Genomic DNA, 25,104 nt, shown 5'->3' on the forward strand with positions numbered 1-25,104 from the left:
AGAAAACGACCTAGCAGCCCTGTAATCTTGTCCCTACTCCTTTTCCGATGTGGCAACTGCAGAGGAAATGGATGAACTGAGCAGTAGCACCTCCTCGCCTGCTAAAAGTGTGGTCATGACAACAGCGGAGCTGCCAAGGTGGTGGAAGGATTTAATCTTGCAGCAAACAGTTTGGTTTTTTGCAGTCCCACTGTGGGCACAGATACACTGGTGCACATGCACGGGGCACACACACAAATGTCCAGCTGAGAAGAAATAATAAAAATAACACTGCTTGCATCCCAAGGTGCTGTGGCCACAGGCAGTGCTGCACTGGCTGCTCAGCAGCTGAACCTGAAGGAATGTCAGAGCCCCGACTGTCCCCATGGGACTGCAGCTCTGCTAGGGGGGACAGCCCAGCCCCCAAACCTGACCCTAGGAACTGCTGTGCCATTGCCTCTAAAGGGGCTGCTGCTGTCTGGGGGCTGTGCCTGAAAATTCCACCTTAAATTGGGCTATGCTTGAGGGAGAATGACACAGGCAGTATGGTGTCATTTTTCTTTACCAGTGTAATAGCTCCCAGCTGTAATAACTGGAAAAGTAAAAACAAATAAACCCTTTTCATTTCCACTCAAGATTATTCGAGTAATTTTTATTGAAAATATAAGATCTACAAAGCCATGGATACCCAGCGTGGAAGAACTCATTAAGTTAGCACATTCATCTTTAAAAGGAAAATTTCAGGTTGACCTAAGGTACAATAATATTCAATTTAAAGTCTCGTTTTTCCTTCTGTAAGTTTCAAATCTCTTTTCATTAGGAGGTTCTGTGCAAGAGCTGCTTGTCATGAAAGGAAACACTTTACAATCCATGAATGTGTTCATTATATAATAAATGAACAGCAACAATATACTAGCCTCTTTTTTTTTTTTTTTTCCTGTTAACAGTCGTGTGTTAAAGTAAACTCTTATTTTTTTTTTTCCATGATTTGGAAATTAGTTACATATGCACCAAAGGAGCTAGTAATTTCTGCTGCTTGTCAGCTACACACAATGAGTATATTGCTGTGTGCTTTCCCCAACAATGAGGATTTTAGTAATATGCAAGGTGTATAGAACATAATACCAAAACCTGCATCACAGAAAAGGTTAATTGTTTTCTTATTCAGCTGCCAGAGTTGATAACCTTAGGCCCCTCCCCAGAGCCAAAGTAGGGGTGGCCATCCGTTAGGTTATGTAAATTAAATGTATACGTTTCCTTGTTGGCAAGTTCCAAGCAGTAAGCGAGAGTGCAAACAAGGATCTGTAAGCTGCCACAAAATGTATTCATATTTCTACTCCGTGTTGTAAGAGCCAAAGGGAGGACACATATGTCAGATGTTGAAAGAACAACTGAACCTTTGCTTTTGATCATTATGGTCAGTCTGTCATGAGGTCTTGTATCCGAATGCTAAAAATGGCACCACACTTGGACATCCCATAGCCTTACACAGTACACATTTGTGTTTCCCAAGCCACTGAGTGCTGGTCTCACAGAGACCCTGACTTTATAAGCTAACAAAAAATAGATTAGGGTGCTGAAGAATCCAAGGGAGGGCTCATACAAAGACAATTAACCCTCGCACCAAAACCTAATTTCATGATTTTACTTAAAGCCACACTGAATCAGTTGTGAGAGGGTGAAGATATAAATACACCTCTCTGCTTCATCCGTAAGAAGGTGGACAACTGACCATTTGAACAGAGGGTCTTGAAACAAAGCTTAGTCGTCCTTTAAACAATGAAAAGGAGAGGCATACATAAATGGTCACCAAGGCACAATATGACAAAGGTGAAGAGTCCCTGAGACTCTGGTCTGGGTCTGTACCATTCCCCTCCTTATACAAGTAAATGAGAACATTTAGGAAAATATAATACAAAATCTCTTACAGGAAATATAGACTACACTTGCTAAAATCACTTCCCTAAAAGTGTTTATAGCTTTTTTCTTTTTTTTCTTAGTTTTTTTTCAATTTTTTTCTTTTTTTTTCTTCTTTTTTTTTTATTTTTTTAAAAGACCTTCTTTAAACAGATAATGCAAAGACTGGTCCATTTTTTTCTTACCCGGCAAGCCAAGCTCTAATGACTTCACTAAGCAGAAGTTGTATTAAAATACATCTTCATAGTATTGCTACAATTTGGGTAAATATGTTCTGAACAGCTTGATGAGTACTAAATAAACTTTGCTGTTTTACAGCATACATTTTAATTTTTTTGCACTTTTTTAAGAATAGAAAATGCAATTATAGTGTGCAAAAGAAAAAAAATTAATTATCTTCTAGCTGAATACTGTAATTTTAAGCCATGCCTTCCATAAAAATGTATTGACATGTGTAAATAGAAGAAAAGAAAAAAAAATACAAGCAAACAGATTTCATTTCCTTGCAAGAAAAGATTAACTATCACAAACTGGATCACTTGAGTTCTGTATTCTTCAGAGAAAGAAATGAAAACAACAACCCATAAAACCACTGAAATGCTTCAAATGTCATCCATTCCACGGTAACAGGTTAAAACTGCCATGTTGGTTTCTACTGCTCCCGTTAACATGGATAGAATGATTTGCTGCTGGTTGGATATTGAATACAAAAAGCAAAAGAAAGTTGAGATCATCCCACATGAAGTCATTATTAGAGCTGGCTTTTCCCCCATTTTGAAGTACAGTAGTGACTTGTAAATACGACCTTTTCTAAAGATCATCTGAGATTTGAAGATTTATCTGCCTGCTTCACCCAAACAACAGCTGCTGAAAGAATTTACTCTATGAAGCCCACTATACAGCATTCAAAATGTTTTGGGTTTTGTATTTTTTTCATGAAAAAATACCACAAAAAGTACTTTTAGGTTTTTGTATCTCTGAATCATTAACACATTGTAGATTTCATTTATTCTTCCATGTTTGAAAATGGTTTCTGCAAAATCAAAATAAACTGTCAAACCCCCTTACATCATGCTTCCAACAATTTGAATTTAATACTTCTTGAATGGAACGACATAATTTATTTCCTTTAATTTGCAGGATGGCTACATCAAGCTAGCTTTAAGTCACAACTGTACCTAACCACAGTTCTCTGCAGCAAACCCATGATTTACAATATCTAATATTGTGGTTACAGTGCAGGGAACCGTGGGTAAGAAACCTCCATGTCAGAGTATTGTGGTTGGGGTTTCCCGGAAGAGTGGCAGTTGACACCTCTGGAATATTCATATATAAGTGCTTCAGTCAGATGGTCCTGAGTTGAGCGGGTAACTCAGGCACTATGAGAGCCTGGCATTCAGTCTGCGGGAATGTGTGTAACCTCCGTCACTCGAACCGCTCTGCAAACTGTAGTGGTCTTCAGCATCACTGGCACTTCCAATACTGTCCATTTCACCTGGAGTAAACTCCATTCCTTCAATGTCTACTTCTAAAGAAAACATAAGAAAGAACATTTTCAGAAAGTTGTAGAAACTAGTCATGGGCCAGTGTCAATCAACATCCAGGTGAAACCTGAATCACATAATTAAAAAAAAAAAAAAAAAAAAAAAAGGACTGGCACATTAATTACTGAGGAAAAGATCATCTTGTGCACTTGAGAATTAAAATCCCTTCTGTCCTCAGCCACATAAATATACTGCATAACATCAATACCAAATGCTTTCCCAGAGCTGTTCCAACCTGCAGATAGACACTGATTTAGAAAAAGGGTGGCCCTCAGAGGCTGTCCTTCTACAGTGCTGCCCACGGTAAATTCCAACCATGCAGGTGTTGGCTGGCCATGGTGTAACTGCGTGGGTGGTTGGGTGGCCCCAGGGAACTGCACCAAGACCGACCATTGAACCCCCCTGAGCCTTGAAACAGCCAGCCTGGGTGACTGTTCTGCACAGAAAAACTTCCAAATGGGAAAATAACAAATGGCAACAGCCAGCTTGACGAGCTGTCTTAAATAAGAAACAAATGCAGAGAGCCCTTGGTGATCGTTGCACAGAAAATGTTTTAAAATTTCACAATAAATGATGTGGAAATAATTTATTCACACAAATGAATTAAGCCCAATAAGACTTTTTTTTTCACAAGAAAATATTATGCCAGTCTTACCTATAATTACACTAAAAAATCAAAACATTAAATGGGAATTTTTAAAAAAACTGGCAAAAAACACATGCAGGATAAATAGATTTAAAAATACACACCGTATTAACAGCTTCAAAACTGATTAGGAAAAAGACCATTTTTCAAAGAATGTGAAAAAGAAGTGTTAATTTTTTACTCTTCAAATCACATTATGGAATAATTTTGCCTGGGTTTTGTTGAAAGCTTGATTTTAGTTCTAAATGACATTTCCTTGTTTCCCTACTTCCCTTTTCCTTCCTGCTTCCCTGCAGGCCCCTTTGGGAAGGCCTGGCTCAATTACCTTGTTCAGAGTCAGTGGATATTGTTGATCCCATGCTGTCAGTGCGGATTCGCTCCATGCCCTGCACGGATAGCTGCTCCAATCTGCGCTTGAGGTAGCGGTGCTCCCGCTGTAATTGTTCTTTAATATTTAGAGCTTTTCGGTCCTGTTCTTCCAATTTCTTAAAAGGGAGAGAAACACATTAAGCTGACAATTTGTAGCCATGTCAAAGCATAAGTAACTTAAGGTCTTCTCGCAAACAGAAATTTGAAAGAAATTTAAATATTTTAATTAATTAATATAAAGTTAAAATTAAATTTAAAAGTTCAGTTTTTTAGTTAGCATTCTGTAGAGGTCAGTACAATTTTAGCAGGCTGAATTTGTTTCACAATAAGATATATGGTTACAGGGGAAAAATGAATAATAAAAAAATCCCTCAAAGACTCTCTTGCCACTAGCAGGCATTCCTTGGCTAAGACCATATTATTGTTGCCTTGGTTGTGGGGAATATTTAAATCATTTTATCAGGCGAAATCAGCATCATCTTTGATAACTCAAGCACAGCTCAGGTTTCATTGAGAACATAACGCCTCTTTAGATGAGTCTCTTATTTCACCTATCACAATAAAGGAACCATCGTGAGCCTCTGAATGTTCTCCCTCCTACTGCAGGCCATGGAAAATTTTAGCATTTAAAAAGCTTCATTAACAATTAGTAGCATCGATTATATATAGAAGGAGGAATTTACTAACAACTCTCTTTATTCTTGCTTTTTTTTTTTTCCCTTGAACATTTGCAGAGCAAGTATGATAATTCCGTGATATCACCTACAAAGTCAGTGGTATTAATCCAAAATTTCTGAGCAAACAGCCTGTGAAAGGATTCTTCAGACATCTACCTAAAATCTCCCCTCTGACAGCATAAAAGCAGGTATTAATTTTGCAAATAAAAAGAATACTTCACACCCAGTAAAATGTGCTGCACTGTTGGTCCAAATGCAGTAGCAGGAATAGTATCTTTTAGTATTTGAACTGAACCCTCTTCCAAATCACTGGTGGCCATTTAAAAAAATTGACTATATAATCAGGGAAAAAATTGTAAGAGTATGATGGGATTAAAAGCATGAAGGTTACACAAATCAAAACACCTTTTATTATTAAAAAAAATATTATCTATCTGATGCAGTAAATTACAGGTTGTAGCAGTAAAAGCACTTAAAAGAGTGAGCATTTCTCTGTGAGCTGTGTTTACACGATCACTGAGATTTAGGAGATGTGCAGGGAGTGAATACAGCTGCTGAAGATTCCTCCCTGCCATCTGAATGAACCTAGGCTTGGTTTTCTGAGGAGAGCAGGCTGGGACAGTGCACAGCAAGCCACAAATAAAACCCTTTCAGAGATTTTGCCGTTCCCATGCAAGCCTCAAATAAAAGTGTTTGAAAAAATAATTGACGCTCTTGAACAGGGCAGTTTCCTGGCTCAATGAAATCCACCTTCTTCCGCCACATTTTAAGCCCCCTCCCAACCAATACACTCTGCAGATACTCATCATAGGTGGATACACAATGTTATAATAGGAAAAGGGGTTGGTACATCCATGTACACAACAAACCAAATGTGCCCAATTGATCAGACTTCCTTTTCCTGTATTTTCCTGGCTGCAATCCCAAATTCTAACAACTATTTTAGGAAAGAACTCAGTGATTCATATCCAGGAGACTCAAAACTGTCCAATCTTTCAGAGCAGATTTCAATATATGGGGGGCGTGCGTGTGTGAAAAGTTCAGAACTAATGACTGTGTTCGAAATGCCAGCGGGGCACGGGCAAGCTCTGGCAGGGCAGGGGAAGGAGCTGACCTGACAAAGGGGAGCAATTAAATGCTAACCCAGTTAGGGCAGGTTCATTTAAAATCTTAAAAAGAAAGTTAAACTTCAGTCTCAGTTTTCAGAAAACGAGTACTTGGTGCTGTGCAAGACGGATCTGGAAAGAATCTGTTCCCAGCTTTTTTTATCAGCAGCTGAAATGGTAACTACAGGGCTAATCTCGCACGCTCGCCACTTGTAAAAACAGTTTTTCAATTTGTATGCATAAGCCCATGATAGGGGGGCAGCCCAAGACAAAAACCACATGCAGTGCCTTTCATGCATGTTAGCCTGAATTATAAACAAGAGGCCAAAATCTCAAATGGTTAAAACAGGGGTTGCCCAGCTGGAGTGAATGTGCTTAGAAGTGCTGAAAAAGTAGCTCTGTAAACTTGTTCACAAGAATGGTTTTGTTTAAATTAATCTATAATTCTTCCTATGAATCACACCTATTTCTGTAACTGCAGTGAATCTTAAAGCTGTGCATCAGCAGGCTGCTCTCCAAAATATTCCAAGATTACTGGCAGCATTCAATTCTGCCTGACACTTTTCTTGACCTGTTTCTCTGTAACACTGAAAAAATGCCAGATGAGTAATTATAGTCCTGGACACAGCAGCAGAAACCTGTTCTTTAACTTCTACATTTGAATACCTCTTTGTCTTATTTCTGCATATAACCCTGTTCCCTGAAAACAATGACAGTGAATATGGGAGTGAAGGTGTCTTTGGAGACAGGAGGCCTGAGGAAAAATTTCCCTTGAATTACCTGTGCAGATGTAGAACCTGCACTGCTGCTGGATCACAGGTGAGATTTGAGGCTGGTTTTTATTTTAGACTTGTAACAAGGGAAGCAGCAACTAACGAGAAACTGCATTTAATTTTTTGTTTCATTTAAATGAGAATCTGGTCAACAAAATGTTGATGGTGGTAAGGCTGAGTAATAGATATAATTTTTTTATTCCGTTTTTTTTCATCATAAATGGATCTGGCTTTTTACATTTAAAACAATGCAATATTTTGCTCAGTTCTTAAAAAATAAATCTATTAATCAAAGAACAGGTTTGACAGATTTTTTTTAAATTATGGTGTAAATGGTTAGATACACTAGTTAGTGTATTTACTAACACTAAGCAGCAGTCACAAACCCACTGTTTTATTTATTTGAGATGCTAAACTGCAAAACACTAAACTTTGACACTGACTGAAATCCCTGCAAGTAATAAAGGACAATAAATCCAGAAGACTGGACATATGGATATGGATTTTGTGTGAAAATTTGTTTCCTCTCTATGGATACACATTCTGGAAGATTCTCCCTTAAAAGAAATGAAAACATGGATGAATGTTTTTACCTTGATATGCATCTTAGCTCTTTTCAACAGACTTAGAGTGGTGTGTCTGGTGCTGTCCGGCCCGAGAGGCACAAGCTGTTTTAGCTGTTCCAAATATAGCCGGAGTTTAGCCCGCCTGCAATCATTAAAAACGAAGAGCGTTGTAGTGGAGTTGCACCCGAACAGAATATCCTATATGCAAACACCATCTGTTTGCAGGATCTCTGTGCAGAACTCGAGTCAACGGTGGCTTCCTTTCCCCTCCCTTTGGCAAAGTTTCAGACTGAAAGGTCACTTGAAATGCAGTAATGCTACTTGGCACACTCAGACAGGAGGCTCATACCTGTATTTCAAAGCAGTTTGCTCAGCCTGGTCAGTCCCATCTTACCCAAAGTGGAGTATGCTCAGAGATCTGAGACATCCAGGCAAGGCTGCACACACTCAACCTATGGCTGGGTAAGGAAAAAAAACCCTGGGATTCTGCTCCAATGCAGTGATTTCTGCAGGCACAGACAAAGCTGTGGGCAGCTGCAGACCCTGATCCCCCTCTCCCCATTCCTACCCCTGCCTGCTGCAATAGGACACACTCCAGCTATGCAAGGCAACGGCATCTGTGCAGCTCTTCACAGCTCAGAGCTGTTTCCAGCCATGGTTTAACAATGTATTCTAACAGGGAGGTCCTGATGCCCCTTCTCCTCTCTTCTACTGACCCACAGCCCCCCAGAAGGAGACATTCTTCCTCTCACTGTACAGTGTTTATTATAAACAGACAAGAAAAAACACTTCCAGCCATATTTCTCAACAACAGGGTCCTGCTTTCTCTGTTACTCCCTTGTGAGTATCACTACTGCTGCTCTCAACAATCTCCCCTGTACTACTGCCATTAATCTATCAGTAAAAAGAGGATGAACCAAGTACTATTTCTACAAATGTTTCCCAAACTAGAAAGCAGCTGGTAATACAACAGTCCATGAAACAATTGCTTGACCTATCCAAAACAAGGCAGTGGCCAACCAAAGAACAGCATGCAAGTGCATTTCTACAGCTACATCCTAAAGAAAATCTCTTCTGGTTTTGATTCACAGCCCTTGAACAGGAATCCACACGGTTCTGCAATGAGATAGAAACGGATGTGGAAGTGCTCCCGTGAATACCTGCTATTAGCCTTTCTGCCAGCCTGTTACAGACTGAGCAAAGCAATGACCTGGAGCTGAAACCGCCCTCACAGCCGTAAGAATAACTGAAGCAGATCACAAGTGTGAGGTGAATAATCATCTTTTTCAAATTTGCTCGATGCTGCATGAAGGAAACAAACACTGCAGAGGATTCAACACTTCTGGTTGAGAATGAACTTTCTTTGGAACAATGAGTTCAGAACCGCAGTCCAGCATCAGTGTTTGAGATGCAGCTGAAGAGGATTTAATATGCACCAAATGACAAATTACACATTTGCAATTGGAATTATTAGTGCAATGTGAAAACAACCTCAGAATTATTGGTGAAAAAACCCAAAGCAAAATAGAATATAATACAGAACAGTAATGACTACATATTCACACATTTAGTTCTTTCTGCCTATAAATCAGCAGTGTACTAGGTAAGAAATCACAAAGCATTTCCATAAAATTTCTAATTTTTTTCTTCAACCCATTTAGGGAAAAAGGATTTTTGGTGAAAATGTGATTCACATGAGAAAACTGATGACAGGCTTTTTGTTTAGGCCTAGGTTTGTTTCTAAATACAAGGCTCTAAACTTAAGCATCTAAATGTTTTTATTTAAACAACACCATCAAAGACTGCCCTAAGTATTCACAAAAATAGCCCCCTCAGATCCCCTGAGGCTCCTACCTTAAACTGGGATATTAATCTTTAAAATGGTGAAATACCCACAATAGGGACTACTGGTATTTATACAGAAAATCTTAATGAGGCAAATTTTTATTTCTGTGTCTGTAATCTCTAACAACTGTCCGGCAGGATTTGTGTTTTAAATACGAAACCTTACATCAGGGACTAAATTCAAATAATCTTTTTGTTTCCTAAATGGCCTCTGAACATACACACATGAGTCTGCATCACTCAGCCCATTCTGGATGCAACTGTGTTTAGACTGATGACAAGAAAGTGGGGAGTGAAGATGAAGGAGGATATAGGAAGGAACAGGAGAAGGATAGTACCAAATAGTAGATAGAGAGGTAAACACCTTGAAATGGAATGATCAATATACTGGGAGCAATTAAAAATCTGATAAGGAATATACAGAACTGTTGATCTGAGATTTACTTAGTATTAATTCTGGAATTCATCAGACTACATACTAATCTGCCTCTTGCTATTTGAGGAAAGTCTGCTTACCACAGGGAGAAGAAAGTAAAGCTTTAGTGAGCTTCCTTGCCGTCAACTGGGGAGTTCACAGAAATATCACCAAGGATCAGGGGCATGGCTGTGTGCCTTTTTAAAGCACAAACTCTTTTATGTTACCTGCCAGCCCAGCAGAGCAGGGCTTCACAGAAGTACCATGAAGAACATGGGATTGAATCTATGAAGAGTATTTTAAGTGACCAGTGAGAAGAATTTAAAGATCTGACTGAATATTAACAAAACTGCTTTAAGGCTTTTTCAGTACTACCAACAGATACTGATATCATGTGATAAACACACTTGCTGAAAGACCTCCTCTTAACTTCACCTTTTTTTCTTAAAGAGACTTTTTCTTTCATCTAATTACTCAACACCTATGAATCCATTACAGATTTTAAAACGCAAGTTTTACACAGATGTTGACATAAATGCAAACATGTTTATGTGACTAATTCATATATTTTAATTGATGGCATAGATTGTGAATCCACAAAAAGAAAACAGCCCACCACAATTCCTCTGATGCTGGAGTAAACATCCCCACGTTTTTCATCTTGCACATCTTAGAAAAAACTGTAAGAATGTAAGAAAACATTTCAGGCATGTTACGTTAACAGATCACACCAGCAGGAACAAGGGACTCAAACTTCACAGCAGAGAAGTTGTCTCATACAGATTCTGCCAGCACTAATTTCTCTCTTTTTCTGCAGGGACCTGACAGCTTTTGCTTTTCCTCGGCTGCCTGTGACCACAGGAGGAGGGAAAGGCACTCACAGAGGTAATCACAGCCAGAGCTGCTTTGTGTTTTGCAGCTCACGCCTTAAATTCCACCTACAAAAATAACAAGAAGAAAGGAAAAAAAAGAAGCAGCCTGGTGTCAGAGCAACAGGGTAGCAGTGTCTGTGCATGAAATGTGGTTGAAGTTGGGTAATTATGCTCTGTTCCAGCTTCCAACCCCTGTGCTACACCTTTGCCCACACCCAGTGTGGTATCAAGGCTGGACACCAGGCAGAAGAGGGCACTTTCCTCACCTCAGGTGGATGCACAGAAATATCCCCTTCATCACTGGTACTGATTTCATCTGGGAAGGTAGGGATCTAAAATGTGCCATCCAAAATCTGAAATCCAAATCAAGCCTGCAGCTGTCTGTTTTGGGTGTAGCCCCACATATGGAGAGGTGCATGGGTGCCCAGTCTGATTTATCACATTGTCCTTTGTGCCAGATGATAAAGGGGTTTCAGATGTTCAAGACTCCAGTGTTTCTCCATAAGCAAGTTCACGGCAGGGTCCTCTGAGTCTGCTTTACAGCTTTTCTAGTGCTTGATAGGCCCAGGCTGGTCAGCATTCCAGGGCAGTGGCTTTGTCTAGCAGCTGTCCGGTGGTTCCTCATATTCACGTAAAGGACAAAGTCACCTGCTGACAACTGACCCAAAGGCTACCAGCAGGAACTGCCTTTAACTGGTTTTGAATTCTTGTAAGCCAGGATGGGCAACAGAGGCAGAGGTTTCAGAGCTCATGGCAGAATGAACCCTGGAGCTCCACAACATGGAGGGACAAAGCAGCAAAAACGTGGTATTAAAAATTTTCCTGTAGAACAAGGACATTCACCAGAAGACCATCACAGGAAGACCACTCACTGACTCTAGTCCTTGAAGAGTCCAGTTTGCTCCAGTGTTCAGCTATGGAAAGGCAGAATCACCACTTCTCAAAGAAAGGATTGCCATACAAAGGTGTACTATGATCTTTGACCTTAATCAATTTCAAAACTGTGTTAAATTAGTCTATTAAATAATAGTCAATAAGCTTTGCTGCATATATGAAATCTCAGATGGAAATCCAAGCAGCACACCAAGAAATGGAATACTAAGATGCAGGAAAAAAAAAGAAAAAAGAAAAAAGAAAAAAAAGAAACAAGAAAGTCCATTGTTCACCCTGGATAATCTTCATTCCAAGGAAACTGCAACAACTCCAAGAAATTCCTACAACCACTTGACAGGCAGTTGCAATGGGAACAAAATGCTTTTCTGTAGGGCTAAATAATGCAACGAAAGGCAATGGCTGTGAATTCAGAGGTTCAGGATGGACACTGGGAAACAAATTTTTTATTGTGGTGCACAATCAGAATAGGTTGCCCAGAAAGGCAGACCTTGGAGGTTCTTGAAGATTTACTCAGACAGAGCCATAAACATTCACAGACACACATTCATGTCCATGAACATGTAAATCCAAGACTGCCTGTAACCCTTCAGCATTTGACTCACAAGATTGCTCTCATTCATGTACCAGCAAAACATCCACAGCTGTGTGGCTTAAACCTGTTCTACTCTGATTGACAGAATGCTGGTAGGTTTGTGGAGTGACCTGATCCACTGCAGCCTTTCCACAAGGGCTCTCCAGGGCTTTTTCAGGTCCAGCACAGCAGAGAGAAATGGCCTGCAGCCAGTCAGACAGCAGATAGCTGTTCAAGCAACAGTCGCACAGTTTTTTGACAGCAGCAAAGGTGTGTTTCCTAAACCATTCAAGTGTAAATCTACTGGCTTTATTTAGAGGCCACTGAGCTGCACAGAGCCAGCTGCAAAGGCAAGGTGCATATCCTAAACAGGCTGCTCACTCCTCAGCATGGAATGCCTCAGGCCTGCCGACATGAAATGGCCACAGACACTCATGATACAGGGTGACAGCACTGAGTTCCTGTGAAACGTGTGCCTGTCCACCCCAGCTGGGCACTCCCTGCAGTCCACCTTCCAAGAGCCCTCCACATCTTCATGGCAGGTAGCACGGGGTGGGCATTTCCTGGAAGCTGCACCCTAAGACAAACAACTCCCACTGCTATCATCATGTTCCTGACTGCCAGAGGTCACTTGCTGAAAGTGTCATGGGCCATGCTCATCTGTTTCTGAACAATTGTGAGCAAGAGCATAAAACTCACTACAGAGAAGTCAAATTCATGACAAGTGTTCACCTTGCACATCCTCCACGGCTCACTCCACGTGGTGTGCCCCCACGGAGCACAAGAATGACTCTCACATGTACCCATTCTCTGCTGACCCAGAGCTGGCTGTAGGAAGGAGCAACTCTATCAGCAGTTTGTCACCCTGTGGGCCAGAACAGTTCTGTCTGGTCCACACCTAGCAGATTGCCTAGTCTGGCAGTGGAGCTGTCCTTGCCATACTGGCACCTTAGACATGCAGCATCTCCAGCTGATGGGCAGCAAGGATGTGGAAGGTTAGAAAATGGCCAAAAAGCCACTAAATGTCCATATTCCCACACTGCATGCCCTGAATTTCCTTTCACACTGGCTCCAGCAGAGGTTGGCTGGGTTAGACATGATGCTGTTGCTTCCACATGCACAGCCCATTGTACCTCTCACCACAGTGCACCACTGAAGCAGGCATGAAACAATGCTGGCCTCACAAGTAGGCCCTAACTGTGCTTTCTGTAGGATGCCTTAGTGCTAAAAACACTTGTGTGACTGAACATGTGTCTGTCAGATGTCCCAGTTTACTCCACTAAACTAGCTCTGTGTACAGGAGGTTGACATACTCTCGAATCAACTCCTAGGTATATTTGTTTGGTGCTCTTCTGAAAAGAAATGGACACTACAGGTCAAACTCAGGCAATGCAACCACTACAAGGCACGCCAGTGAGAATAACTTCACATCTATTTGAAATAGATGTAAAAACTAAAAATTTGTCATTTCTGTACATTAACCATTTTGGTCTAAAAACCAGACAGCATCAGACCCTATCACAAGGCAAATTCAGTACAAACTAAACCCTGACTTCAAAGAATAGAAACATGTTTGAAATTAATCTAGAAGATGCATCATTACAAACTGGACAGAGTTACCTAAGCATTTCATATTCCTTCTCTAATGTTTCACATTTTTTTCCACATTCAAACCTATCCTGGTGCTGTGCAATGAAGTTAATACACAAAGGTTTAAATATAGAGCAGTTACTAAATTTTTCATTGTTGCATAATGTCTATGTAATCTGGCTTAATAACATGCATAGGGTGAAGTCAGAGAAGAATCTCTGCACCAAAAATTCACTTCTGGAGTCAAATGTTATCCAGATACACCATGAACCAAAATAGTCTGGCCCGAGCCCACAACTTTGGGTCCGAGACACCAGCAGTGAACTACTGATTGTGTTTCCTCCTTAAAGCAAGGTGATTTTATCTCCTGCCAGACATGACATTCAGCATAAAATACAGAAGTGAGCTAACTGCAATTGTAAGACAGTCGTGTTTTTACAGGAAGACTCTTCACAGATTTATTTATGAAATGCAAACACCTGCGTACAGGGGGCAGTTGAGTTTTAGACAGAATCAGCGAAGAGAAGTTCATGATACTTTGTGACATGCACTGGGTAAGGATGAACAGAGACAGCACCATTACTCATAAACATAATTATTTCAAAATTTTTAAAAATTGCAGAAATGCAGCAGTAAAAACTTCCCCAGTGTGACTTCAGGGTTCACCTGCCACCAAGGTAAAACAAGGGCGAGAAACTCTGCCTGCCTTCTGATACCAGCTTCAATCCCATCCTACTGGAGCTTGACACAAGAAGGCAACATCTTTTAAGGGCTGCAGCACTTTTATTCTGGGCACAGTCACACTCTAAAGTGGTGAAAGGATTTTGCTGCAAATTATTTTAATGGTACTGAAAATTTAATATGTTCATATTATTTTGCGTAGTCTTGGATATCATGGTGGCATATACAGTGTTAGTAATCATGTAATTATATACCCAATTCTGCTTAGTAGAAGCTGGTACTCAAGCATACTTGCCTTGCTCCTCTTTAAGCTAACACTTTCATTAAAGTGTCAGGAATTACATATTTACAGCTCTACAAGACTTTGTATAAGCTACCAAAGATGACTGTACTAATTAAAACACATTTGTTTACAAAGGCATTTAAAGAGATTATTTATAAGCTTCCATCTTATGAAAGCACAGAAATTCAATCAGATAAATGGTTCAAAAGAAACCTAATTATTAATGGTCCAGACAGTATTTAGCATATCTCTAGCAAAATATTAAACATAATAGAAGATAACAACCCTCCACTGCAATAAAAATCCAGTTTCTTTCGGATTTATTTCACTCAGAAATGCTTTTAATACTTTCTCCTCTACAAAGGATACCTCAAATGCTTCCTTTTTTTCTGAGGGATGCTCTAGCTCACACTTGAACTGCACAATCTATTTCAACTACACAACAAATATGCTTTAGTGAAAAGGAAAGAAAACCTCTTAGTATTAAAGCACTGTACCATAGCAAGGCACCCAGTGTGCAGATTGCTCCGAGATGTGTGAAAAGCTTGCTCACAGCTGAGTGCCTTGGAGTCGAACCCAGAAAATGCAGTCTTGCTCTTGCAGCAAACCTCTTGGCTTTTTATTATCCAAGGGAAGATAAACCAAACACCAGTGTTCTGCAGTAAGCTGGGGGTCTTTTTCATGTTAAAAACAAATGCCTGAAGTTTGTGCACTGGTGAAAATTCATCCAAGGCATTTTTGTCTGTGTCTAACACCTCAGAGGGCCTCTGCAACTAAATTCAGCAGTAAAGCCCGCGTGAAAATGAACAGGCAGAAAGAGCGGCAGTGCCTAATTGCAGTGATTGTTAGTGAATTAAATGCAACAGCCCGCTTTATTTACTGTGGTATTAACTGGGAGTTTCATCCTCAATATGCATTTCCAGCATGCTGAATACTTGTGTACATCTGCTCTGCTAAACTGAAAGCAGCCAGATCGCTTTGGCAGCCAAGTGGTCTTGGGGTACACCCTGGAAGTGTCCAAACACGGGATAACAACTGCTGCAAGTGCCTCTTACCATCACAAACTCTCTGAGAGTCAGCGCTGCTCTGAACTTATCTGCAAGTTTTTATGTGAGAACTTCTCAGCAACGCCTGGTGCTGTTCCTAAGGCTAAGGAAATAGAAGAAAATCTCTGCTGCCTGTTAACATAGCCTATCATTTCCATGTTTTGCGCATTTTATCACTCTGAAAAATATTTTAGTTCTTTTACACTATATCTAAATGCACACTACAGCAGCTCCAGTGCATTTTGTTTACTTTCCCTTAGTGCCACTTCAGCCCACTAGCTGAGTCCAGACTCCACACTTGATCTTTACCTTTTTACCTTCCAAAAGATGCCACTTGTTCATGTTTTAAAACATATATATGGAACCAGAACTTACTCCTACATCTTTCAGTACACATAAGTTAATGAAGCATCTGGAGTGCCACAAATGCATGCATTTTTGGCTAGCTAAGCCTCTTGGCAGCAGTGCATAGAAAGATAGCTGAGATGCAAACTGGGAACAGGTGAATAGTGACTGGTCTGTGAGAGGGAAGCTGCTGACTCCTAAAAGAGGGAATACCTTGCTGCCCATGTTGCCTCCTTTGTCTCTCCCATCCCTCTGATAGCTCCTTGCTGAATATAGTGACAGTTACCTAAGTTACAAGCACTGGGCTACATCAGCATTTCCTTATGCCTCAAAAAGCCCACAAGGAGACTTTGATACACTTTATGTTCTGGTTCCCATCAGAAGGTGAGCTGTGGTTACCCATGTGCTGCCACAAGCCAGGGACATCAGGTAAGATGGGCAATGACAGAAGTTCCCAAGGCTTGCTTTGGTGACTGGAATGACCCTGCAAATCAACGTGGACAACACCAGCACGAGACCTGGAGTCTCAGCAGCTGGTGGCTGGCCAGACTGCCCACGTGCTGTCCCTTCAGGAATGTACCTGGCAGCAGAAGCAGACAGACTGACGAGTGTCCCAGAGTCACATCTGACTTTGGCCAGCAGAAGAACGAAAGCCCTGTGGCACAGTTAGTGCCCATTGCTGTACTGCTCCTCAACCCTCTTCCACTCGAGCTCTGCTGTCTGCAAAGTGAGCACGAGCTGTCAGAGGCGTGCGAGGTGTGACAGAGATGTGTCACACGATGGTGCACGCTCACCCACGTACCTGCACCATCTGCAGACCAAGCCAGCAGCACAGGAGGCACTCAGAGGAGCAGTGGGCAAGGCAAGGCACAGGCAGGACCACATCAGCAAGGACTCCAGGGCAGATGGAACACCAGCAGACTGGCATCTGTTTTATGGAACCATAGCCTTAGGCTCTGCAGTACTAAGAGCTGCAGGACCATCATCTGACCACTCTGATCTCCTCTCCTTGTTTTTTTCTAGACTCCTCCCTGCAGGCAGGCTCTTCCTCGCAGCTTTCTCCATGCTTCAACCATCCCACTATCTTAAGCTGCTCTTATTTGAAGAGCAGCCATGAAAGGTTTAAAGGCCCTTCATTGTCTTGGGTCTTGACAATAACTAACAGCAACACACAGAAATCTGAGATGTACTTCATGGGAAATGTCAACAGGAATTTACAAGCTATACAGGGATTCTCAAAAGCATCACAAGCAAAAGTAATGGCAGCTGGATATCATTTGTCTTTCCTGGATGGTATCCATCATAAATTTACATGTATGAGATTCTACATCCTTTGACCATGGGCAATAAATCTCTGACATTGCAAGAGTCTGAGGCAACAGAAATCAAACATTATGCAAACAGCTGAAACCCATTGCAGTATGTTTTTGCCCTTGTATGGATTTCTTTTCTTCTGCAAAAAGGAAAAGAAAAGAAGATTCCAACCTATATTTTAGCATTTCAGCCTTTAGGTTGTGCTCATCTATAGAGAACAGATTTCTGTATTTTAAACCTTCAAAGTCAATGTCAGACAAATAGGAACAATTCTTAAAGCTATATAAACGGAATTTCTTTTTCAGGTGTCTTCTATTTTTAGCCCTATTATCTACTGATTGTCTTTAACGTTTACCTCTCAAACATTTTTAAGCAATAGTGAGTGAGGTGTCACCTGGTACCACGAGCTCAGCATCACCCAGTACCTACCTAATCCAGGCAGATGAAAAACAGTGCCTTGTAGAGAAATACATGAGTGATGGAAATACCATACTGAAAACAGAGTCCACAACAAACTAATCAGCCATGCTTTTAATAAACTTATTTAATACTTCATTCAGCCAGCCACCCATTTGTTTTGCACATTAAAATGCGCACATTGCAATTTAGTAGTCCTCCTAAATTAGACCTCTCAAACCCATCTGTCTTACTGGCACTCAAGTTTCTTAGATTACACTGCAGGGAAACTCAAGTTTGTCTGCTACCTCAGAATAGTGTCAGACGCAATTAGATAAGGAAAGTGCCGTCACAGGATCATACCATTACAGGATCAAGCAGTTGTAATTCCCACTTGACGTGACATGGAGACACACACGTACTCACATGCTGCCCATGGAAACCCCAGGAGTGGGGTAGGATACACAGCCATTTTTGAGAGCAGTAAAACTTCGGCCCTCACTGGCACTGGAGCACCATGAAGCAAATTTGCACAGCACATCCAAAGCCATGGTGTGAGCCTGCAGACCTGCAACACGTGTGTTGGCTTTTGCCACCTTGCACAGTACCCTTGAGAGGAATTTGTCAAGGACTGCAAAGAGTGGGTTAAAGAGAACTACATTCATTTTAAATAGGCACTGGGTTTACACACAGAAGGGAACAGAATGATAGTGATAATTTTTCACAATTTAGCCATTCACCAACAGGTGGCTGGAGAGGATGCAGTGTCTCTCCCAGAAATGGCTCCTGGGAGCTGCATGTCCCTCTCACGTGGGGCTTAAGGACCAAGGTGCAGCTCAGCTCTGTGCACACAAGCTACACGTTTACTGACTGACAACACCCCAGAGCAAGTCACTGCTTACAAATCAGCTCATGGCTTGAAACCGGCTTTAATTATCAGACTGTTTCCCCACATCAAAATGCTAAGCAAGAACATAGTGTCTCAGGACAGCCGCCAACAGGAAGGATCTTAAAAAAAAAAAAAGGCAGGGGGGAGACTACAATGCTTAAATAAGCCTAGAGAAGTTGAGCTGCAGCACAGTACTAAGCCAAGAGAGCACACTACTGGGCCTAGTGAGCTTTTTCTGCCTAATTTTAAACCTCCCTATAGAGCTAGTTATTTTGTACATATGTCAAATGAGGGGAGAAATGTGTTCAAGATTTTTTTTTTAATACCACTGTATGATGCCAAATTAAAGGAGAGGCAAGTCAAGTTGAATTATTTTAGTTAAATTAAAAACATGCATTGCTGTCACACACTGAGCACAAGGCCTAGGGATGGCAGACAGCCGGAATTAAGCAGCCTTTTTCTGCATCGTTTTAAATGAGTGTGAAGCATTAATATCTGCAATACAGGATACCTGTGACTGTGGTTTTATTGTCTACTGTACCTCAATATCCAAATACCAAGTATCCAATTTAAGTAGCCTGACAAATGCTGTAAGGACTCCACGCTCCCACCTGCACAAGGCATCAAAAGAAACAACAGCAATTTACATCAGTTTTAAAACCTCATCAGTTAAGGCAACTCTGTCTCCAGTTCAGCACCTGAACAATTACTTGCTTGTTCACAGTGGTAGGAAGTTTTAAGCTCTGATCAGGAAACTATCAGAAAGAGATATTTAGTGCTATGTGTTACTTTCATTTTTGCTTCTGCTATTGCTTCCTCAGCACATGCACCTACCAAAGCCTCGTGGCCATCTTAGAGGGAGTAGCTAATGATGGCAGCTTGAGCATGCACAAATGAATTGACTTTATTGGGGAAGGAAGTGGTGGGTGTTGCTTTTACCAGTGCAGATACTTGAGATGTGCTCCAGTGAGACAGCTGAGGTGCCCTGGGACAACAGCAGGGTGCCAGTTCCAGCCAGCTGAAGGCTGGCTCAGACCCCAGGTGAGAACAACAAAGGAAGAGAAGAAATCACACTGAAGTAATTAAGAATACATGTCCCCAAATGTCTTGCTGTATGTCTCCAACTCCCTCATTTAAACCTTGTAATTAGAGGTGAATGGAAGACAGTGAGGTGTATGTATAAACAAATTAAGGGGAAGGATCAAATGCACTGACTAATTAAAGATGGTCACTTCCAAGGCTGCAGTGGGTACTCTTACTTTCAGGTGAATTAAAAGCTAAGTAACACTTATTTCCCCCCCACATCCCCCAACAAAAAAAAAGTCTGGCATTGTGGGACAGTGGAGACTTACAGATATCTGACAACCTGCCTCCAAGTTTTGATACAGCTTGCCACAACACAGATAGTGCCTTGTTTATAATTTAATTTCCATCCTATTTCCCCTTCCATTGAACAGTACAAAACTGGTTGTGTCTGAGCCAGATAGGATGCAGTTAGGCAGAATCTGAAAATGATCCATCTGGGGATGATAAGGTATGGAACAGCTTTCAAATCTCTCCCCCTTCCCTCCTTCTTTCTTTCCCACAAAACTCAGCTCAGATTTCGTAAGTGCAGTGTGCTGAGGTTATCTGGCAACGGAAGGAAGTGCCAGAAGTTTGGACTCACTTGCCATGTGAGTATGTAAAGTCAGGCAGTGGGAACAGAGACACCCAACAGTCTATTTAAAACACCTCTTAGCACCTACACCCAATAACTGCTTCTAGCAAACATACACAACAAGCTCCCAAATTTCCCTAGCAGAAATTATTTGCTCCACCCATGATGTTCATTGCAGCAGTCAACACAACAGCACTTACCAATGGGGATTAAGTCAGCTTTCTTGGGGAATTACAGGGTTTGCTACCTTTATGTTTTGTAAATACCAACTAATGTGTTATGTAAGACACACAGTGTCTGTGCAGCCAGTATTTGCAAACACTGATGGTATTCCTAACTTCAATAGGAGCTGCTGAGTCCTAGCAGCAATTACATGCCAGGCAGGCCCCTTATTTAGCACCTTGTATCTTCACTTAGTTACCCAAACTGAACCATCAAGGAAAGAAAAGCAGATAAATCTGTTAGGCATCAATCCCAAGGTGGCAGCTGGGAGAAGACTCCCAGCTCCTCTAGTCTTTTACAGACGTTTCACCACATTCAGATGTAGTCTTTGACTGTTACACAAATCTGCTTTGTTGCTATAAGGTAGAACCTAATAATGACTTTCTTAATGTAGGGCATGTAGCCTGTAACCAGAGTTATTAGTTTTTCAAGTTAGAAGCATTGCAACATGACCTCATGTACATACATCCCAAGCCCACACCTCTTCTGTGTCGGCTGTGCCAATCTCCACGTGCTACAAAATTAGTCACACTAATTTGTGTAGAAAAAAGCTTGCATAACATAAACTAGCATTAAACAATAATATTAGCCAATTGACATCCTTTGACAAGTCCTGTCACTCTGCTCTAGCCTAGAAGGATGTGTACATAGCTCAGCATATGTATTTCCATCTCAAAAGACAGCACTCTGTGAAGTCCCGAAACAACTCTCTCCTTCCAAACACAGGGAGGGGTGGGTAGAAGGAATATCTTATCCATTCTTGTGGATTGCACAGTTCTTTAGGACAAGAGGAGTCAGTTTTTAACTGAATCCCATGCAGAAAGGAGGGGATGGGGGGGATTTGGTTTTGGTTCTGTTTTTCCAAAAAAGGCCCAAATTAAACTTCTGTGAAGGAACAGCATAATGCTTTTTCACATTTATGATCTGCTGTCTAAATGCTCATGCTCGGTACAGTTCGTGGAACCTTTTCTGTATCCTCTGCAGCAGCCCTGATGTGATGCAGGGTCCAGCCTGCAGGCAGGCACAGCTCCTACTGAAGTTCCCTGGGCACGAGGCAGAGCTGGGCCCAAAGTCTGCCAGTGTACCAAGGGGAAAAACCACAGATTAAAAACTACTTGACCTGCAAAGGAATTCTGTGCAGTAAATCTAAGCACAAGTGTCTGCTGACAGAGACCACGAGGGAAAAGGAGCATGAGCTGCACCAGGGAAGTACACACCGTTCCATTCAGAAAGACATTTTGAATTTGGGACCAGGCCATGGTATATCCAATACCCAAGTGGGATAGTCACTCCAGGGAAAGGAGTGCTAAAAATAGAGCTACAGATGCCAATACAGCATGGAGGCTGGGAGAGGAAGGGACAGGACAAGCAACTCACAGGACACAGCCACCTCCTCCAGCTGAGGTTGACTCCTTTTTGTCTGCTCCAAGCAGGGACACTGGGACATGAATGTTCATGATATACTTGGGAGAAAGGAAGCCAACCTCTTGTAGATCTGGTGTGAATCCTAAGTGCAGACCCAACCTTGCCTTGAAGAGCTGGAGCTGCACTACTGACTTTCAGGCACATTTGCTACCTCTTCAAACCACAGCAGGTACCACTTCTGTATATTGGTCTGTGGGCTTCCACAGACCTGACTGGCTGGGATTCAGCCAAGGATTCCCATCACATTATGTAAGACTCATTTCAGAGGCCAGCTTCTTAAAGTCCATTAGCTGCCTAAATACCTTTAAAAAAAACAAAAATCAAATTCCAGCTCACTTGCCCAGATGTAGCTAAGCAAGCTTAAAAAACCCCTCTTTTTCAAAATACCTACTTCAACTTAGTTTTTCTTCTCCAACTGGGAGAGCAGTCACCATCAGGCCTCTCTTCCCCTATATGCAGGCAATCAGCATCTGTCCAGAAAGTACCAGAAAGTCTGGCCCATGCATCTCTACTTTGTATAAGTCCAGCCCACTCTCTCTACCATGCTGGATGAGAACTGGCTAGGTCAATTAGCAGATGCTGAAAACATAAACCACCTTCTACATAGTCCATTACAGGCTGACACACAATGGATTTATGTTTGAAGAGAGGGATGAACAAATTTGAGTGGAAGAAAATGCATGCACTTGGTTTCTCACCCATCTGCTCCCTGCTGGCTGCTTGGCTGGCCAGGAAGCACACAGCTTTCTGGAGCCCAGACCCAGTCGCTCCACAGTCCAAAGCTGACTTCAGCAGGAAAAAGGACATAATAATTGAGTCCAAACTGTATTTTAGTCCCATATTTCATTGCAACATAGAAGCTTTGCCCAGAATGTAAGTATGTGTACATCTCTGATACCTGTTAATATAACTTCCTGAACAGATTAATTGTCAAGCTTCATCTGCTTAATACACTCCTCCTTTCCAAACCAGCAGTGTAGGTAGGGAGACACATTTGTTGGGAGTGCATCATCAGGTGAGCTGCTCTGTGCACTGAAAAGACAACAAACAGTTCAGTGCATAAGTATCCACAGTAGCTATTGCTGCAGGTACTGCATGACAAGTCACAGGTCCAGACACTTGCTGACTGCCCAGAGATGGGGTATAGTGAGGAAAGAGCAGCATTTCAGTGTAACGTTTTAAACCTTCCAATTTCTTTAATTCCACAGATCTGTCAGACTCAGAAACATGGGTCACTTCAGGAAAAACACAGGATTAAATCTCCAGTTCTGCAGATCCAGTTCTTTATAGACTTTGATAAACAAACTGCGCAAAAAAAAAAAAAAAAAAGTTACAGAGATTTAAGAGGCAAATGCCTGGCAAGATGGGCTTTAAGCTGAAATACAGCCTTGCACTGGCTGAGGTAACACCAGTCACCTGCTCACTACATCTGGAACCCTCAGAGAAGGAGTCATAGCTGGGGAGGGGGAGCAGATGCCCAAACCATGGTGGCTTTCAGCTCACAAAAGTCAAATCACACTAAGACATTATCTTGCTTAAGGAGTGCAAAGGTAGTATTTTTATTGCAATTCACTGGGATTGTAATAAACCACACAAACCAGATGGTGTAAAAAAAGTTATTTTCTTGACAAGAAAACCAGAAGAAAGACCTAGTACAGAGGTTAGATTTCACCAGCAAGACGACATGATTATTCCCACCACTAACGCAGCAGCCACATTATCTGGATGGTTTATGTATAATCTGGACAGATCCTAGAAATGGCAGCAATTTTTATAGACCCATTATAACAATGAGATCTTTCCCAGGTCAGTAAGACCCATCCAGCACAGCACTTTCCAGGCAACAGCAGCCAAAACTGGATGCTTAGGAAAAACATAAACTGACAGAGAAGTGAACTGTAACTGTTCTGTACCGTAATTAACACTGTAAATTAACAGTATCACTCAAAGAAGCCATCCCATCCTCTCCCTGTACTGGCATCAGGGTGTGCCTATGACAGTGAGCTGGCTCAGGAAGGTGACTGGCCAAAGGAGGAAGCTTCTCCCCACCTGCTGAGCTGGCAGGAAGGAGGACCCAGGAGCACCAGTGCGCAACCAGGGCTGGGCTCAATTCCTGATGGAAGCACAGCAGTGAGATACTGAGTGATCCTTCTCTGGAAGGACTTTACCTCCAGCACCAGTTCAGGGGCTTCCTCAGCAGTGGCACCACAGCCAGTCACCGTGATGGACCAGTGCAGTTACAACTTTATGCTGTGTAACAGTGCTAACCACAATGGTAATTTGTGATTTTGAAAAGGCAGCCCATAATAAAAATAAACATTAAGCATTGTTTTGGTATACTATTATTTCAATGACCTTTCAGTTCTGTTTCAAAACTTCCAAGTTTATCACCAACTGGCAATTATATGCTTTTCATTAACCCTGCAGTTTACTAACCCGAAGAGCCACGGAGAAGATTTCTGGACATCCATCTAGGCATTCTCTCAGCTTATATAACACCAAGCAACTCTGGTGGGTGAAACTGATGTACCAATGAATATAACCATGCTCTTGAATGTGCAATTTCTCCATGAGAAAACCATCTATCAGGACTTAACTTCAAAGGCATTTGCTCTGTTTTCTGCACCAGCTAATGCTGTACATAATAATGCTCCCATGAAAATATATATTGCTCATCAAAACCTGTGTTCCTGTAGAGATACTCATTCATGCACATGATGATGCAATATAGAAACTTTGTTCTGGCAAGATTTTAGCTTTAAGGACTGCACAAAACTAGCATCAGTATTACCTTCTGTGCACGTGGGAACATTTTCAGTCTCCCCCAGTCAGCAGTCTACAACAACACATACATTAAGCTCCTCTGGAAAGAAAGAAAGATTTGGAGGGTTTTTCCATCTTTAAGGTTTTGCAAATCACTGTGTCTCATGCATTCCCCATTCTGCCTTGCACTTCTAAAAGTTCAGGGCTGTCTCTCTCAATTGATCCAGGCCAACTCCAACTCCAGCAGTCTGAGCTTGAACAGCAATGCCTGGTTTTTACCTCCATCTGGCTCAGCTCACCAGCTTGTGTCAAATCTAAG

The 25,104-nt window shown here is 41.6% G+C and overlaps 1 protein-coding gene across 8 annotated transcripts in view; it reads right to left on the reverse strand.

Annotated features, from left to right (window-relative positions):
* Positions 1–597: 597 nt before the first annotated feature.
* MXD4 (MAX dimerization protein 4) overlaps positions 598–25,104 on the reverse strand; it is a 38,504-nt gene continuing 13,997 nt past the window's right edge. For 3 of the 8 annotated variants that reach the window (XM_086888981.1, XM_086888980.1, XM_086888982.1), the window contains exons 4-6: positions 7,605–7,719; positions 4,412–4,571; positions 598–3,424 (exon numbers count right to left, since the gene is read on the reverse strand). In XM_086888981.1, coding sequence (XP_086745107.1) covers positions 3,276–3,424; positions 4,412–4,571; positions 7,605–7,719 — 424 coding nt within the window. In that variant the 3' untranslated portion in view covers positions 598–3,275. Of the gene's footprint in view, positions 3,425–4,411; positions 4,572–7,604; positions 7,720–7,943; positions 8,036–14,196; positions 16,604–16,699; positions 16,840–16,921; positions 17,048–25,104 lie in introns of those variants that run through there. The other 5 variants (XM_086888987.1, XM_086888988.1, XM_086888983.1 and 2 more) reach the window with 3 other exon arrangements.

Source organism: Cyanistes caeruleus, chromosome 5, assembly GCF_971803275.1.
Source record: "Cyanistes caeruleus chromosome 5, bCyaCae1.hap1.1, whole genome shotgun sequence".
NCBI lineage: Eukaryota > Metazoa > Chordata > Aves > Passeriformes > Paridae > Cyanistes > Cyanistes caeruleus.